The sequence below is a fragment of the Serinus canaria genome, chromosome 10 (genome assembly GCF_022539315.1).
Source record: "Serinus canaria isolate serCan28SL12 chromosome 10, serCan2020, whole genome shotgun sequence".
Classification (NCBI taxonomy): Eukaryota; Metazoa; Chordata; class Aves; order Passeriformes; family Fringillidae; genus Serinus; species Serinus canaria.
In genome coordinates, this window is record NC_066324.1 from 5,742,184 (window position 1) to 5,761,716 (window position 19,533).

The 19,533-nt window shown below is 41.2% G+C and overlaps 1 protein-coding gene across 5 annotated transcripts in view; it reads right to left on the minus strand.

Annotated features, from left to right (window-relative positions):
- Positions 1–1,540: 1,540 nt before the first annotated feature.
- The window catches only part of MCTP2 (multiple C2 and transmembrane domain containing 2), a 128,507-nt gene continuing 110,514 nt past the window's right edge, over positions 1,541–19,533 (minus strand). For all 5 annotated transcript variants that reach the window (XM_050978380.1, XM_050978379.1, XM_050978382.1 and 2 more), the window contains 4 exons: positions 11,355–11,464; positions 8,924–9,033; positions 6,483–6,580; positions 1,541–4,284 (listed from right to left, as the gene is read on the minus strand). In XM_050978380.1, the coding sequence (XP_050834337.1) occupies positions 4,216–4,284; positions 6,483–6,580; positions 8,924–9,033; positions 11,355–11,464 (387 nt within the window). In that variant the 3' untranslated portion in view covers positions 1,541–4,215. The remainder of the gene's footprint in view (positions 4,285–6,482; positions 6,581–8,923; positions 9,034–11,354; positions 11,465–19,533) is intronic.

Here is a 19,533-nt window from a genome sequence, read left to right on the forward strand (position 1 = left end):
CTCTGATAAACTCTCATACAGATAGTTTGTCCCAAAATCATATTTCACCTGGCTTAATTTACCCAAATTTGAGAATGATTAAAACACTCCATCTGCAACAAACCAACAATAATTTGGAGTATCTCAGCTTTCTTCTGAGCTGGAAACTCTTAGGATGCAGAGGAGCAGGTATTCTATATTAAAACCAGAACAAGATTCACTACTAACACATGCCATAGTCTCTAAAGCCAAAGCTACCATTTCCAAAACATTCTATCAGCTTAGCTAAAGGATGGAAAATCTAAAGCTTTGGTTAGAATGCATTTTGCCAATTTTTTCAATTAAGGTATCAGAGAAGCCAAACTCCTTCCTGGTCTGAACCTACTGGTCTGATGGGAAAATAACTCCAGTTCCACTTGTGGTAATGCCTGCAAAATCAGGCCCTCCAAATTAAAAAATATAAAATAAAACATAGCCCCATAGAGAGCACAGGAAATTAAATGGCAGGCCTCTGATTTCTAGTGGGACAGCCCAGCTCAGGGAGCTGTTGTACTCTTACCCCAGGCAGGAATTAGCAGCAGCCAGTTTAATTCCTAGGGAAAAGCCATGCACAGGGATGCTGGTGTGCTGGGCAGGGCTCTCCAGTGGGATCCCTGGGCAGCAGGACAAAGCCTGGGCTCTCCTCTGCTTGGTGGGTGGCTCAGGAGGTGACTGAGGGAAAAGCAGAGCTGTGGCTGAAGGTTAAAATCAGAGATTTTCAAGCAGAGAAAAAGGAAAGGTGTGTGGCATTTCCAGCTGTGCTTTACTCAGTTATTTGCTTGCTTCCCACACGGTGTGTTTCAGTGATTGACTTTTACTAACAATGATCCATAGGGAATTCAAGTCCTCAGTCCTATTCATGAATATTCCAAAATCCAAAGCTTCAGCAGCACCTTATGTTGGGGCAAATGTAAATATTGCATTTGCACACATGTCAGAACCATTTATCTACACACCATACAGTCAGTGGACATGCTCCACATTCCCATATCTCCATGATTCTACAATCCAAAAGACCCAAAGTTAGACTGGAACTTCTGAATGGATTCTGGTCTTAAAGACTTTAGACTGCAAACGCCCTGAAACAAGTACCTTGAAGTAAAAATGTAAATTTTTAATTTCTAATGCTATATGTTAAATAGATTGCAAAAGTAAAACCTGATAATTTGCATGGGGAAATGGACACAGAGAGATAGTCTTGCTTTAAGAATCTCATGACAAATCTGAATATAGAGTTTGATAAGTGGACTGTGCAGCAAGAATACACAACCCTCCTTTCCTTGAAGTAGAGACTAGGAAATCCCACTAAAGAGTTGCATGCAGGTGAGAGGAGGCTTTGCCTCATTTCCTGCTGCAGCAGGAGATGCCCTTACACTCCTTACTACAAGCAAATTCCAGTGTGAATTTTTACACTGCACTGCCAAGGGATGTCCTTGCACACCTAGTCAGATACTAAATATTATAGCACAGCATTTTGCAAACAATGTGAAACATATCTCCTAATCCAGACAAATTAAAAGCATCAGCTTAACCTCAAATGTTTATTGCATTTCAAACAGCATTTATCAAAACAAAGAGCTCATCACAACATATATAGGTACTGGACCATCCAAATCCCTTCGTTTGGTATGACTCCAGCAAAACAATTAACACAAATTATTCTGAAACTCAGCATATCTACACCAAAAAAAAAAAAAAAAAAAAAAAAAAAAAAAAAAAAGGAAAGAAAAAGAAAAAGAAAAAGATATCACCCTGTCTCCTGAACAGAAATCAGTTCCATGTGGAAAAACCTAAAGGAAAACCCCCCAAACTACTAAAGTATCAATGTGAATTTCTGAATAAATAAACAGTTTTTCCTGCAGTTGAATGTTTTCACTCAAATCAGCGATCAGATCCCACATGCCTGCTTAAATATGCCTGACTTTGGTCCTTACAAAATGACAAGATTACAGTATGATAAACCAGATGATAGTTTGAAGCGAGACAATGAGGCATTGTTTACAGAGAAGATTGAGAAACTGGTTTAACAAAAGGGTTCCGTGGACATCTATTGTATGTACAAGAAGGAGATTTACTGGAGATTTTGTAATTTCTACAAGGCTCTTTCCAACCAGCTTCATTAAGTTGAAGTAAATCAAATCATGCAGAGATCTGGCTCAGCCAGAGAGACATGCCGGGAAAGATACAAAATGAAGAAGAACAGACGCGAGATGATAAGCTTTAGAATCTTTGGCATTTTTCATAAACATTTTCAAGGTTTTCAAATCTGTATATTCACCCATTTTCCCCCACACACTCGCCTATAAATACATTATACATGTACTCTTTATACACAACTCTGTATATGCATGGGTACACAAGCACACGTGCAAACAAAGAGGCATTTTTGTGGCTTTTTAAACCAGGATAATCTTTCCTCAATCCTTCCATTTGCAGCTACACACAGCTTTGCATAAGCAAAATACATTCTTTAGCCAATCAAGTATATGAAAATGTGCCTGTCCTTATTCAGAGGCACAGTGGGACTTCGAAAAATAAACTTATGAAAAACTACTGAATCTGCCCAATAACCCAGTGGAAGATAGTCTGCTGTTAGTTTTCCTCCTTCAAATTCCTGGAACAAGCCCACAAGATTGTGCTATGGAACCACACACAACTCCATCTGGATCACAAATCCATAAGGAAAGTTTTAACCATTCTACCTTTTATTAGATGACTTTCAAAGCCTTTTATTTTTTTTGCAAAAAAGAATTCTATCTCTCAGGTTTCTGCATTTCTTTGTACTGTCAACTACCCCAGGGAATCCTGGTGGTAATTCCTGCCTGGGAATCATAAGCAACAAATGCAGCTCTCGTGCTGCCAATGACTTGTGGTGACAAATCACTCCCAAAATGTCCCACAGCACCCAAAGGACCAAAGGCTGCAGTATCAGCAAAATTTAGCAGGTTTTACACATGATTCTGTGTTTTAGTTTCCCCAGTCAAACAACCTGACTAATGCTGGTTTTCTGAAATACATAAAGCAAATGCACAATTGCTAAAAGACTGGTAAGCAAGCAAAAAATCACATTCTCCACAGAACACAAAACAGGGTCCTTTCATCTGTCTTTCCATTGCTGTTTCCACGTGACTTCACTTTTGGGTCCTCTCCTTGTGAACCACCAGGAAAGACTGCAAGAAGACATCAGTGGTGGACCAAAGCCTGCACCCTATTGCACAACCACTTCTTTGGGCATGTGCTCTCTTTCTGCACAAGCACTTGTTTCTTTAAGGCTAAAAAGTGTTGGTTTTTCCTTTCCTCTTGGATCTGTAGTGTTGACCCCTCTGGATTTAGACAGGAAAACAACAGCTATGCTGAAAATATCTGATGAGATGGAATTATAAAAGGCAAGCCAACATAGTCTTTTCAGGTCACTGAGTTAGCCTTTTCTCTTAATCCTTTCATGGCATAAGGTTTTCATGCATCCATTGCCAGCAATGGATCTCTGATGATTCCAGTATACAAAGAGTTAACCACAGGCTGGGCTTAAAAAAAATTAAAAAATAAAAAAAATAAAGGAAAAAGGAAAACCCACAAGTGCTGGATGAAATATTGAGATACTGTTGGAGCTCCTAGCTCTTTCTGCTAATTATGATAAAAAACTTTTTAAAATGTACACTGCTTGAACAGAAGATGGGTATCAAAGACTCGTTAATTCAGAGCTTAAACCTTTCTAGGCACAGTGATTTAACTCAGAAAAGAATAGCTTTCATATCTTAATGTAAATCTGTTGGATATGTTAAAAACTGGTTCAGAGCATCTACTCACATCAGCTCAGCTGATCTGCTACACTAAGCAGAATTATCTCTTCCTACATAACACAGGGAGTGCTGCCACATCCAGCCTTGTCTCTGCAATCAAAGGGGGGAATAAAAAAAGAAAAATAAAAGGTGCAGTTGCACCATCCTCTTCCATTCTCCTCCCCATCCCACAAAATAATTCACGTTTCACCTTGCTCTTTTTTGGGATGCCGTGCCAAAACGACAACCCAGTAGAGAAAACCAAGATAGGTGTTTATCAAAAACCACATCTTCCAAGAAAGAGAAAGTCCGTGGCAGTGACTCTAGTGTTGTTCTGAAGCAAGAAGGAGGGGAGGGGTGCAGTGTGTGCACGTGTGTGCAGGGAGGGAGGTGCTGCATTCCCAAACCCCGCCGCATCCTAGAGCGCGCACCGCTTCTTCCTGATGGGGCTGGAGCTGCTGGATGGTTTCAATTCAGCCTGCTGCACCTGTAAAAACAAACAGGCATGACGTTTGCACTTAGGTAACTCTAGCTCACTGCAGCGTGTGTTAATGGCTCCCCCAGGACAAACCCAGGGAAACTAAGGAAGGTTCAAAAGTAATGAATCATTTTCTAAACACAGGAACATGGGGGGATTAATTGCAGGAAGGATTTGAGAAGTCATGCATCATTTCTTGAAACAAAAATATTAAAAGCAGATTTTTCTAATGAGATACATGGGGTTCTACCTGATTTCAGCAATCTTTTTGGGTTTGTTTTGGTTTGGGAGTTGTTTTTTCTTATCTTTCTGGCATTAACCTATTAGTTTAATAAACTTCTCTCAGGAGTCTCAACTCAAGTGGATCCCAATAGACAGTAAGGTGACAGTTGTCAAAACCATACACAGACCCTGGGATGCTGAAATACTTAATAATTTCAAAAAAGGAAAGTATTCTCCCAAATAGAACCTGGACAAAGCTACCTCCACCTTTCAAACCAAATTCATATACAATATAATGATTAAAACATGTGTGGTAAAATGTCAAGGATGGTGTAATCTTCAAATTGTCTGTTGTGTGAGACAAAAGTATTCCCACTGAAATAATCCGGGAAATTTGGTTGAAAATACCATATTTTTCACTCCTCCTCTATCTTTCGTCCAAGACATGTGGTGTAAATGGGTGCTGTACAGACAGGAGTAATTTCTAACTCACTGCAGCACCCCAGTGAAATGCTGATGCATTGATAGCACGTGAAACAAAGCAGGCAGAAGGGCTTTGGAGCTCCCATGAATGACTTGCCCTAAAGCGTGTGGCTGTCATTATTTTCAGCACTAGTGGAGAACTCCAAGGTTTGTCCCATCCAAGGAACTATTATCATTCCTCCCATAGAAAATGGTCATCATTTTCTTTGGAGAGCTCAGAGGATCCCAACATGATAGAAACCACTCAAGGAAATATTCTAAGTGTAAATGTTAAATAAAACATAAATAGAAAAGCAGCTTATCCTTAAACATAAACATTTAAAGGGCATATGCAAACCATCACTGCAAATCTAGTAGCCTCTACAAGAGCAATGACAACAAATAAAAATACACTGAAGCTTAATGGCTCTATGATTGTTCCTGCTTAGTGTTTTTTCCTCCCACTAGTCCATGGTGAGATTTCTTTCCTGTTACTAGTGCTGCCACCAACCAGTCTGGTGGCCTCTTGAGATAAAGAAGCTTTTTCCAACCCAGCTTTGACCAGATGCCTCAACACTGCACGTGAGCAATTCAGTTTCTGTCTCCAACAGCATAAAGTCACTATGGGTAAGATTGTGATCCCCTTATTCCCAGTGAACAGCACCTCACAGGGAAAGTGCCACAGAGAAAGGCACAATGTCAGAGGGATCCTGGGCATCAGGATCAGGGCCTGGGGACACGGATTCCAGTCAGTGAAAACAAAAGAAAGAATCCCTTATATTGCGTGGCTTCGTTACCCAGCAAGACTATTTTCCCTCCTCCAAGAGAAATAAACAGATCTTGACATTCTAAAGGATTTATTGTTCAAATAATTTCCAGGAAGATAGGGGAGATTGCTGAAGACAATGTTGTTGTTTCAAAGAAATGGGAGAAGAGACAAGACTTGACTGAAACTGAGGGAGGATAGATTCTGGTTAGATAAAAACTTATAATTCCATAATGGTAGAAGATTGATCTGATCAACTGTAGAGTATTTTAAACACATGTCAGGGTTTTCTTTAGAGAAAAAGATGAGCAGGGCATTGTCCAAGGGAGGCCTAGAGCTCAAGTACAATGTCACAGAAATAATTCCTCCCATTCCTCCCCCTATCATGAGAAAGAGGAGAATTCAGCAAATCCTTTTGGATGGTTATCTCTATCAAAGAGACTATTTTTCTCCTCCCTCTGTACAAATACTGGAGCAGAAAGGTGACGAAAACCATAGCTCAGTAAACACGCTGAGTGATTTTCCAGATCATTTTTAAGTAGGTCTTTTCAGGATAATTTTTCCTCAATCATTTTATCCTTCTGACAAAGGATTTTGGCTCCCCTCTCTTCTCTCTCTCCCCCTCCCTTTGTGGATTTTCCCCAGATTCCTTATCTCCCTTATTCAAAAGTCTTTGGCATTGTATTCCCAAAGGGAGCACCCAGCCGCTCTCAGTGTCACTCCTTGCCTCTGTTGGCTGTGGCCATTCATTACTCACCTTTTGAACATCAGATGGTACCCTGGAGAGGAAATCTAGTAGCTCATTATTGTCGATGGCATAGGGATTTCTAAGCTTCTTAGTAAATTTATTTATGCCTAGGATAAAAAAAAAAATTAAAAAAATAAAGGCAAACAAAATGATACAAGCCTCTTCTACTCCCTCCCTCTAAATTTGTTCAGGCAAGGTGATAAAGGGAAAGGGAATTCACAAGTAAAAATTAGTGTGAAAACAGTGCCTCAGACTGAAAGCCACACACATGCTCCCTGTCACGTGGAATCACTCACAAGTGCTTCCTGGAGGAAGGAGAGGACATCATTGATAAAGGTGTTTCTCTACTTTGGGGATCATGGGCTGCCAACAACGTGGTGAAAAGCGATTGCAGATAGAATTCATTCTGGAGGATACTATAGGGAGAATACACACATTGAAAACCAAGTGTGCTGTTAAATCTGCTACCCTACATGACCAACTGGAAGGCTCTGAAAATAATTGGGAAAAATTTTCCTTCCATCTCTTCAGAAAATGAAAGCTTCCTCTCCCCATTCCTCATGGCTTGTACCCTTTTTGCAGAGCCACACTGGCCAAACTGCCCATATTATGATTCTGTGAGACAATGTAAAACCTTATCACAAGGTTTACTTTGGTTTGATCTTTGTGTGAATAATTAGGTTTATAAACGGCAGTAATAGCTGTCCATCTCCATGGACTTAGTAAAGCTGCAGTTGACAGAGGTGGTCCCTAGTCTGGACAGAAGATCCATGGGACTGTAATGTTCATATTATTGTGAAGTTCATAAGGTCTTCTCTTGCCTCTCTTAAGGTCTTCTAGGTGAAGAAAATCAGCTAACCCATTTTAAAGAATAGCAAAAAAATTCAAATGTTTGTTGCCTCTGAGAGTCATAATACAGCATTCAATTCCATCATGCCCTTGTCCAAAATCTCACAGTGGTTTCCCTGAAAGTGATTTCAAATGTGATGGCTGCTCCAGCCTTCTCCTCTCCCTGAAATGTACCTGCTTCACGTCTGAGATTCAGCTTTTAAGCCATATACTTGTAGCAAAATGACAACACAATTTTCTGTGTACCTGATTTTTAAAAAACAGAAAATACCATAAGGTCTTTTGAGGCCTTGCCACAGGGTAGTTGTTTAACATGTATCATATTTGAAGGCCCTGTCACTCCAGATGATGTTGAATGGATGTATAGTTTTCATGTACTCACCATGTCTTCCATACAAGAACAACAATATTTTGTTACTGAACTTTTTACTCCCAGCAATTTCTCCCCTTTCTTTTTGCCCTTTCTTTTGTTTGATTTAATCTTTTATTTCTTTGTTGCTGTTGCCCAAGAATGGCTTTTTTTTATAATGCCACCTTCTCATTCCCTCCCTTTTCTACACCCAAGAGAGAAGCTGATGGCTCAGCCCCAGGGGTCACAGGGTGTCCCTACAACTCAGAGCCACATCAGGGCTGAGCTTCTGCAGGTCAGGGAGGATTTACCTGCACTATGTTCTCTACACCTTTCTACCACAAGTCTGAGATAAAAGTTAGCACCCCAAATAAGACAGGAGGTCATTTGGAGATATAGAAAGTCTTCAGCACCTGAAATCATAGAATGGTTTGGAGGGAGTCTTAAACACCATCTCAATCCAGCCCCCTGCCACAGGCAGGACACCTTCCACTAGACCAGGTTATTCCAAGCCCTTTTCAACCTGGCCTTGGACACCTCCAGGGATGGGGCTGCCACAGCTTCTCTGTGCACCCAGCCTCAACACCCTCACAAGAAATAATTTCTTCCAGATATCTAATCTAAACCTGCCCTCTTGCTGTTTAAAGCCATCCCCCTCAGTCCTATGCCCTTGAATGCCATCTCCTCCTGTGAAAGATGACCTCACATTTCTTCATAACACCACCAGGCAAGTTTTACTTTTTAAAAGCTCCTCTTTTAGTTCATTTTGTATCTTCATACAAATACCTTATGACCCATGACAAAAGGAGAAGCTCAGTGTTTCCCACTGGGCACAGCCTGTCCTGACTGCCAGGACACTCAGACCCAAAAGGTTCCCAGGGTCCAAATCTACATGGTCCAGCTCTGCAAACACATCTTGTCCACTTCCTACCATTTCCCAGCTGGAGGGCTCCAGCACCAGGAAGCTAATTACTTGCCTGCAGAAGAATAATAACACTGAAAGTAGCTTATCTAGGCTAATGCTCTTCTTGTGGTGCTGTTGGAAACTTATAAAGAACCCTAAGAAAAGCAAATTATCGGATAACCCAGGGGGGAGAAATGGTAATTTTAAGAAGTTCATAACATCTTTATTCACCTCTAAGCAACAGCACTTGTTTTTCTGTGTAACAGGTCGTTTAAAGCTTGTTTGATTTCACTCTGTAGACATATATTGTATTTATCTCATACAAATGAGACACAGTGGAGTACTTACCCCAGATTAAAACAATGTACCTCAGTGGTATAAAATACAAAATAACTGTGGCTGCTGCCAGGACCAAGCAGGCCAGGACAGAGAGGAAAGGCACCGTCCAGTTGAATGTGCTGTAAAGAAAAAACACAATCCCTCTCAACATTTCTGTTCTTGGACACTGCCTGTGCTCTGCTACCCAATAATAATTTAATGACCCCTTTGCAGTGCTCGGTGCAGTCAGATATGCTGTAAATTGCAGGCCCTTTGGAAGGTGGACAAGTAGTTTCCTACATCTGGATGCTAGAATGGATTAAAGAAGATATCTGAGAGACAGATATCATGATAAGGGAAGAGGAGCTCTAGGGAGCTCAGTGAAGTTGTTAGGCATGTAATGGACTTGGTTTTGTTTCTTCTTCTATGTGTGGCACTTGTTACACATCTCTGCTGGCCACTCAGCTCTCCTTTATTCATGAGCAGATTATCTGATCTGGAGACAAGGCTGAGCCAGCTCCACTGGGTCATAGTGGAGGTGACACAGGGTGTGTGTCCAGTGCATGACCCAGGTGTGGCAGGTAGCCAGAGCCAACCCCAGCAAACACCTTGCATTGGATTAATTAGGATGCCAAACTGTGAAAGAGCAGTTTGAGTAATTTCTCTGCATAACATTAGGGCCATAATATTCTATATAAATCTGTTTACAAATGCATACATTTTGTCCTATCTTTACATTTCCAGCAATTCTTTACTGCACTGAGTATAGGATGCTGGCTTGGAAAAGCTGTAATAAGCCAGCAGCAGCCCAAGCTTCTGCATTCCAACAATCCACATCGGATCTTTCCCAAGAGGAGCACTCTTGGAAGGTTCAGTTACTACAGCATTTCAGACTTTGGCCACACTGTAGTGAAAATCAGGATTTTATTTCACTCAGACCTCTCATCTGCAAGTCAATGATGGACTGAAGGTGAGAAGCCACTGCTAACACATCTTTGGAATTACTTTGTCCCCCTGTGCCCTTGTAAGACATAAACCTATGCCCTGCACCATGTGTTGAGGTATTTGGACTGCAAGGATGCCTGCTAGTCCACAGGAGGATTTATGGATCTGGGCATCTCTGTTTCACACAATCTGCCTGCTAACTTCATCATATCACAATGATGGGGAGAAGGAAGAAGAGAGAATGAATCTGGACCACTTATCAGGCTATAAAATAAGACAAACTTCCCTTGACAGATAAAATTAATAGGACGCTTCAAGAATTACATTTAAGCTTCAACAGACGTATTAAATATTAAGTAAAAATAGGTGGGAGAGGACCCATCATTATCAATCAATGTAGCTTAAGTTAAAGCAAAAAAAAAAAAAAAAATAGCAAAACAGCTCAATTGAGTTAAACTATGAAAACTCCCTGTGATTGTGTAACTGGAGTGACAGACAGAAACTGTAGCACAATTCAGTCTGTCACTTACAAAAAAAAACTTTGATAGCAATTTTTTAATGGCACATCACTGCCGAGCTACAACAGAATCCTTCTGAAAGTACATCGGGCGTCCACATTAATACCCAACGTGTTCTTTAAGACCATTGTTACCAAGATGAATACAAGAATTAATAGTGTTTAAGTGCTTGGAGTCTTCCTGCCATGCAGCTGGGCAGAACAGTGCCCTGTTCATAGACTGGAATACATCTTTGGGCCACTTCCACCCCAGCTGGGGTGTCCGGCGTGGCACCACAGCACATGTGGTTGTTGTATTTTTAGCTTGAACCCAGCTCCTCATTAAAGTGAGGCTTGGTCACAAACCATCACTTTGTGTTCAAAACAGACAACAATATGGATCAATTAAGCTCCAGTAAAGACTGATTTATAAAAGGTTTGTGTGTGTTTGTCTGTGAGATTTTTTTTTTAGGCTCTTCACCTCCCTCCTTTGTAAGGTCAGGAATACCCTCTGTGTGTCCCCCCGCTTCCATGAGACCCTGAAAACCCCCTTTGGGCTTCCTGGTGGCACCAGCAGGAAGCAGACAGCTCAAAATGGCAAAGGGACACAGTGACTGGTGACCCCAACAGCCAGGTCAGGATGGGGAGGGCGTGGGAAAGGCAACACTGACCATCAGCGCCCACTTTCTGTGATGGGACTGCAAAGAAATCCCTGATGCTTCTGTGACCACATCTCCAAGCAGTATCTGTGGCATCCATGACTCCCCACCCCATCACAAACAGGCAAGGCCAGAAATTCAGGCAAACATGAAAGCTACATCAGTAAGGACCACTGCTTCTCCTCTGTGCTCTGCAAAGGTTTTTGGAATAAAAGACTGTAAGAGAAGCAGCAGTAGTGGGACTGGCCAGCTAATCCAGCTGCACCTAGCAGCCATTTTTGGAGCAAGACAATTACTCCACCTTGATCCTCCTGGTTCTGCTTCATTTCATATCATAAAGCAAGAAAAGGTTATTACTTACTTTTTAATCCTCTCTCCAAACGAGGCTATTTCTTCCAGGATGCTTTGAACAGCTATGATGATCTCTTGGACCATGTGGATTCTCTCAATCAGCCCCTTTTTCTCAGATTCCTAATGAAAAGAAACCAGAAGAACAAAAATTTAATAATTTTCTAGGGTGTTCACAGACTCATGGTGAAAATAAGATTTCCAGCACTGCTGATCCATCCATCACCTCAAGTATTTCACTGCAGGAGGGACAGAAAGAACACCCTGGGTTTATCACACTGAACCAACATTATTTGTATAGATCCCTGTATTTTCTCCCTTTTCCTCAACACATGGGCAGAGGTTTCTTCATCTTCTAACACAACCTGACTGCAGGATCTCAACCAGGATTTCACACAATTGGATGCCAAAGCACAAGAGGTGCTGAGCACCCCTGGTGTGGAGTGCTGGCTGCTCAGTGCTCCACAAGAACAAAAATATTCTTGTGCAGAACTTTTAAGTATCACATTTCTGAGCTTTGTAGGCGCCCCACAGCCATGCTGGTTTGTGTATATAAATTAGCAGCAAGATAGGGAATGCAATATTTTTTGAGCATTCTGTATGCAGAGACTTATTCTTTTACTGGGAAAAAGAAAAAGGATCAAAGGAAAAAATGTAATTTTCCCTTTGCAGCGGCCATCTCAACTTGATTTCTTACTGCTTATTTTAGGCAACAACATTACAGGACATTACTACACATGTGCAGAAATAAAAAGGAAGCACAGAATGAATTAAAAATCAAAATTACTTAAATCAGGCTTGAAAACCAGTATACAATTATCAGCATTCAGCATTTCTTTGCCAGCAATCTGACACACATACAGGCATGCAAATTGGCGTGGTTGCAGATATTCTTGCAAGAAATCAGCAAAACATTCACTTATTACAAAATGCAGAGCCCTGGACACTGATTTTACATCACATTTAGACACTTAAAAATCAGTCCAATTTAGAAAAAAAAAAAAAAAAAACAAAACAAAAAACAAACCAACAAAACATTTTAGGCTGTCTTTTAACCAATCTGTTCCCAGAGAGGGGAGATGATGATAAAGAGCATTTTGTATCCCTGTTCCCCATGGCCCACACCAGCCAAGGCACAGGAAAGGGTGGGTGGGAATGAGCAAGGGCCAGAGACTTTTGCACCAACACTGCTGCAATTCTGCCTCTGTGTTGTCATCCCCATTCCTCCTCCATGCAGGACAGGGTCAGAGGCTATTTAAAGTCACACAGGGCCACAGAGGTGAGGGCTCTTGCTCCAGCATTTTGGCACTGCCATGCTGGCAGAGGGTCTGTATGAGGCTGAGGCAGGGCACCACTCTGCAGAGGGGTGATGGAATAACCTGTGACCCATCCCTGGATGCTGAGAGGCAGGCATGGGAATGCAGCCCTTATACCACTTTGAATTTCTTACTGCCCATTTCTCTTCCCAGCAATTTTTGAGTTTAAGAAGCCAGCCAAAACCACCACGGAGTTATCAAGCTCCAGACATTTGAATATTTGCCTTTAGGTTGCAAGTCAGTGCACAATGAATAGAAGCAGCATTTTAAATAATCACACATTTGGGTGTGAAAATGAGTATTTTTACATTAATAAAACAACCAACAAAAATGAAACCCTTGGGGTGTGAAATAACCCCAGAACAAAATAAATAAATAAATAGTCAGTTTATGTGAAAATAGCACCAAAAAGTCATTTTCACACAGCTCCAGTTATAATCTCGTTAGGCTCAAATGTAAATGACACATTGAAATTATTTTTAACTATTTCCTCACTGGAATGGTACAACAGTTCTTTAGCCAGAGCTGGCTTTTTTCCCACCAAACCTGGAAGCAGAAGCTGAGGAGCAGCTCACGGAAAACCAGACAGTGGGAATTTCATTCTGTCCAAATTCAGGCAGAGGGGTAAAGAAACCACTTTAAAAAAGTGATATTGCAGGGCAAGCCTACTCTTGCTGCCCAGAGCTGCAAGGCAGATCATCTGCCAGCTCTGCCTGCATCATGCTGACTTCATTTACACGTCCTCGATGGAGCTCAGAGATGTGGTGATAACACAGTTTAACCAACACAACACAACACAACTCCTGCTGCAGCCACGAAGCAGAGCATAAAATAAAAATAAATAAATCAGAAACTGCCAGTCCCTCAGTTATGACAACTGCATGCCCACGCTCACCTGGCTGCATGCTAAAATCACCCCTGGACAACAGTGATTTCCATATCTGATGCAAAATATTTCAAACCAATGTAAAGGCAGAGGCAAACTGGGGTTAGAAAACCTTGTAAATAAAATCAGTTATTTGAGAGAAAAATAGGCTGCAACTGTTTGTATACACGATGGGCATAATTGTTTGAAAATCCTGGGAATTTGTCAACGTCATTTCTTTGTCATTGCTGTTTGGTTCTGGAAACCTGCAGTCTAAACACATGGACAGGATTATTAGGCCACTGGTTAAGCAACAGAGAAGCAGAATGAAGTACAACAAATGGGATTTTCCAAATTATTTAGGTTTTGGAGTGTTGTTTATGCTTTGTGAAGCCAGCACCTCAGAAAGCACTGTCAGAAGCAGTGAGAGTCCATCAGGACAGTCACTGGACCCTATTTACCATTAAATGGGCAACTGTCATAGAGAGAGCTGCAACTTGAACACTACCTCGTTCATGGAAAATGTAAAGAAGGAATCCAAGATACATCTTCCATTAAACACACTTCCTCATCAGTGCAAGGTCTCACCACCCAGACAATTCTTCTCCATCCTCTCCAGGTGTGACTCCTTTCTGATTTCTTTTGGACTCCATGTATTATACTGCTTGAAAATTGGATTTGGATACTGATAGTTTAAGATCACAGCTCAGAAGATTTTGCATGAATTGAAAACTAAATATCCTGCCTGTTTCTGACATTATTTCCCTAAAACCAGTCGTGGTAACTTCCATTAATTCAAGGCCTTTGTCTCCTTTATTTTGTGGCTGATTGCAGCACTGTGGGTGGACCAAAACTAGTCTTCAGCCTCTGGGAAAGAATTAACTCCATCAAAATGAATTTACAACTGAGAATTAATTATATAATCAGTGTGTTACTTCAACTCTTCCTTGCACATCCTGAGTTAAGAATCCTTCATTTCTACATTAATTGCCTGAACAAAACCACAAAAGGGGGTTTACGAAAGATTAAGCATGTCAGGGGAAGGGAAAAAAAAACAACACCAACCAAGACCCAGCAATTTCAGAAATTAAATCTTTTGTCTCCAGCTAACACACACAACTTGAACTCAGAAATGAAGACACCAAATCTCTCTTGTACATAAAGATGCTCCTAGATTTTTCTATTTCTCAAATATGTAACAGTTAAACAGGACATATAAACACACTTAAAGAGCTACCACAGCTCTGGGATCTCCCTTCCCCAGAAGGAACTTGTGCTGCTCTGAGACATTTAGGGTCAGTTGCAAAAGAAACCTTCACACAACCACAGCACGGAGGGGCTTCCAAGGCTGAAGACTTTCAGAGAGTGGCAATATGGGGCAGACCAGGACAGGATGTCCCCAGCACTCACACAGCAATTCACAACGGGTGAGCTGCAGCAGTCAGAGCTGGTCTTGCAAGGGAAAATCCTAAGAGTTATGGGGGAAGACACTGAAGGCAAAATTCTTCAATCATCTGCTCTGGAACAAAGGCCAAATGCCACCCATTAGTGCTTCTTCTCTAGCCAAGCATCCATTACTGAATTCAAAGCTTGGATGGTGGAGATCCCCTAACTTCTTTTGATCATTTGTTTCAATGATTAATAGCTTTCATCTTTACAGAAAGCTGTTTCCTATTTTTTAAATCTATCCTTCAAATATTTTTCCTCCGGATGCATCCAAACCAGCAAGCAACGCTCCAAATGCACAGACAAATTTTGCTGCTGTTCTCTAAGTGTATTTCTGATGTATACTGCAAGGATCATATGCACACAAGGAAAAGTTAGGCTTGAAGCCACGGGTAAGCTCTACATAATACTTGCTCACTTGGATTTCATAGAAAACACTTGCAGAGAAAAATCTTGCATGCAACTTTCAAACAAGTGGTATTCATCAGCAGATTTCTGGCATGCCAAGGGGAACTCAATATATAAAGCTGAGGAACACTTGGGGGCAAAGATGAGGAAAAGGGGAGGAGAAAACATAAATATGGATTAATGAAAAGGAGGAAGAAAACAGGATACAGGCAGCTCAGTCAGGAATGAAAACCCTGAATCTCTTCAGGGATTGGGAGAATTAGTCTGCCTAGCCCTGGGCTGGCCTAACTTTCAGGATTAGCTTTCTTACAGTAGCTGTCTCATTATGCTACGGCTGCTACAAGCACATTAGGGTGATGTTTTAGCAGGATTTATCTAATGTACCAGTTATTAATTCTTCAGTGTATTAGCAACAAACAAGATTGATGGAAAAGGAAAAGAAAGGAAAATAGCTCAGTCATGCATTCCTTTTTGCTCCACTATTATTCTGCTTTAAAAAAAAAAAAAAAAGCCAACAAAACATGCTGTAGTTATTTAGGGAAAAGCAGAGCTGGGCAAAGTTGGATTTAATTTGCAACTTGCTCTCTGCTGGACTACAAAACTCAGACCTTACCGGTGTCCAGCAAAAGCTGTGCCAAAAAAATATCTCAGGGCCAAAACACTCGTCCATGGAGAACTTCTGAAACCAAAAGGATTTTATTGGGCATAAACAGCAGACCACTGGCCTCTATGCCAGCAGGGAATGCTTCACTGATGCTCCAGTCTAGCAGCAGAACGAAGCTCTTGTGGGAGGTGGCAGCCATGGAGTGACAGACAGTCTCTTGGTAGCTGAAATGAATTCCAGGCAGAGCTTTGCAAACAGTCACCACAGCAACCTTGAACTGGCTCCTGCCTTCGGTGGGAGCCAAAGGCTGCTGAGAGGAGCCCAGCAATCTGCCTTGCTGAGTCACTGCCCTGCCCTGAGCTGCAAAGTCTGCTGCGTGTCGAGGAGAGGACGGGCACGCGGAGGGGACGGCTGCCAAACTCTGAGCAACTGCCTCGTGCAGCCCTGAAACTGTGCATCACAGGATCTTTTTGTTTATTAACACCATGCTGCAAATGTGCCTGCCTGTGGAAATTTAGCGGATCTGAGTGTACTTGAAATAATTACCAAATAGAGGAAATGCAACACATACAGGTCAATTTATGCTCTCAGTTAAAAAGGTGTGAAATCTGGAATAATTCCACCCGAGCCAATAGAATCACTTCAGACTGGTATGAAGGGGAGCAGCATCGGTCTTAAAAGGACACATTTGGAAAGCAATAGCATATCATCCTACAGCTCAGGCTGGGGAACACTCCCTGAAGGGCAGAAGATGACCACTCCATGCCTTGTCCAGCCATGCCTGCACTTTTTCTGCCTGCATTAGATGAATTTCATCCATGCACAGGTGCCAGCAAAAGTCTCCTAAGCCAAGACCAAGAAGAATCTTATGTGAAAAACCCTAGGTCATAATTCAGTTTATTTCTCTATGCACAGGCATGAAATGCAGGGGGTTTAAGAAGCATTTTTTGTACATGCTCATGTTTTCATAGCCGTGTAAAACAGCCCAAAGTCCACTGGTATTGCACAAGTTTTCAAGCAGTATCAGCAGTCACAATAGAATAAAACACAGGTGAGGAACACATGCTTAAGAGGCAACAGGAATCAATCCTGAATGGAGATAAAAAGTCACCAGTCATCTTTCATTTAAAAACTGGAAAGGGAAAGAAAATAAATTTTGTCAAAATAAGTGCTTTCTCCTGGAAACACATGAGACTTAAGAACAATCACATGGTTATTAGACTTAAAACTACTGGATCATCATCTGTAATCTAGGTAATGATCTTCAGCAATTTGGGGTACAGGAGAAAGAGGTACCTATTCATATATCTGGCCAATTCAAAAGAAAATGTAATATTTTAAATTGTTGGAATTTTTAAGGGAGGAGAACTCCCTGAGGCTCATCTGCTGGGTCCAGTGACCTGCCTAGTGCTACTTAATAATATTCCAGAGATTTAGAGAAGTGGCAGTGTTGGCTTTTACCTACAACTAGGTAGGTAATTCTCTCTAAGAGGGAGAATTCTGGAGCGCCATAGGGCTGCTTGAGGATTCTTTGTGAGTATATCTAAAAGTCCTCTGCAAGAACCTCCTTTCAACTCCTCTCCCCATCACCTCTAAAACCTACGAATGGGTGGCTCATGGACTGATATAAGAACTGTGCCAATTTATGGGATGCTTACAGATAAGAGCAGCCCTGGAAAATGCTGCTGTGAAAATAAGATTTAACAAGAGACCATTTAACTTCCAGTTTCTTGTACAAAGAAGGCTCCCAGGAAAAGAGCTAAGCAAAACCAAAGCAACCCCTGCACTGGGTCTTCTTGCCCATAGTTTTGTGAAGGACGTGGCTGCTCCTTGTCAGTCCGAACATACCCTGTGTATCACGGGGCATTTTCAAGTCCTTACCATCACTTCTCTTCAGCAATCTTAATGGGGGATGTTGAAATATTATATTGCAATTGTTGTATTGAAGAGAAAAAGAAAAAACTAATGAAATTATTTATACTTCCAGGGAAGAAAACAATGAGATGATATTGTCTTGAATGACCTTTCCTAAGTATGGGGATATAGCATCTTACACAATAGACTCTTGGTTCATGTTTCAATTACTGACCTTTACTGCGGAGAAAATTAATGCAATTTTCATCGTAATCCACCCGTACAAATAAGATCCATACGGAAGGTTTCCACATGCTGAATCTAACTCAAATGGAAAATGTCAGCTCTTTGCTACTGGATGAATTTGACTTTAATTTGTTCGGCTGGAGTCTTTTTGAATTGTGTTCATAAAACTTTGTATATCTTCGGTACCTATTTTTGACATAGAATTTCCTACATTAAAGGCATTGAATTTTTATTATTTGGTGGTTTTCTTCCACTTCTGTTTTTTTTCCAATACATGAGATACTAAACATTTCTTGGAAGTTGCCAAATAACTTGGCTTAAAGCCACAGTATCATTTGATTCTTCCCTGCTACACTGCACTAGCCAAGCAGGACTACACTGCCTCCCCACAAGATAAAAAGTCTTAAAAAAAAAACCCAAAAATCAACAAAAACTTCACACAGGAACTGTTGTTGATTTAGTTTTGTCTCTGATTTTCTTTTGAATCAGTTACCAGACATGAAAATAGTAGTAAATTAAGCTTTGTCTGTTGTAGAGATGTAAACTTTTATTGAGACAATGGAGAAGACTCCAAGGCTCTTTTCAGTCAGGTGCTATGACACAATCATTCACAGGGTCACTGTCTGCTCTTGAAACTCTACAGTCATTATCAGAAGCAGAAAAAAAAAAAAATAAAATAATAGAACTGGTCAACAATCAGACAACTTAAACTGAGTTGCATGCAGCTTGTCTATACCTTCTTACTGGCAGACCAAAGATGCTGCAGTGATGTAATTTTAAAACAATCCTTACTCAGGCTGACAGAGCCCAGAGCTGACAGGACACAGCCTGAACTCCATGTCCAAGATGGCACAAATCCGAGAAGGCATTTATCCACAGAAGAGCTGGTGCCAAAGGGACAGAGCACTGCTATCTCTTACAGCCCTCCATGCTGGTATGTGGGGAGGGCAGAGGGGGAAAGGATGGGGGAGTCAGCAATTAAGCCCTGTCATTTAAGACAGATAGTCTAGGTGGAGGGAGTTAATCTGCTCTTGGGTTTTTGAACTAAGTGTCTGTGTATTTATAATTTGTAAACAGTTCATCTCTTCGAGGGTGTGTTACAATTCCCAGAAGCACGGTCTGTTATGTCTAACAGGCAGCAGAACCCAGAAGGGCTCTGTGTGCAAGTATTTTGATACAGCAGGATGACAGGAAACAGAAACAGTGACCTCGTACACCACAACCCAACTAGCAGATTTCAACTTCGGGAGCTCTTGTATTAGGGAGGAAAAAAAAATACACAGACTTCTTTTTAAAGTAGACTTGTCTGTTTAAATGTTGACATTGCCATGAGATAGTGTCATAAAATTACATTTTTCTTATGCTCCCCAGAGAGCATTGGCCACCCTCAGACTTGGAAAAGTGTCTTAGAATGAAGTTAATGTAATTAAAGATGTACCTAATGTACTTAAAG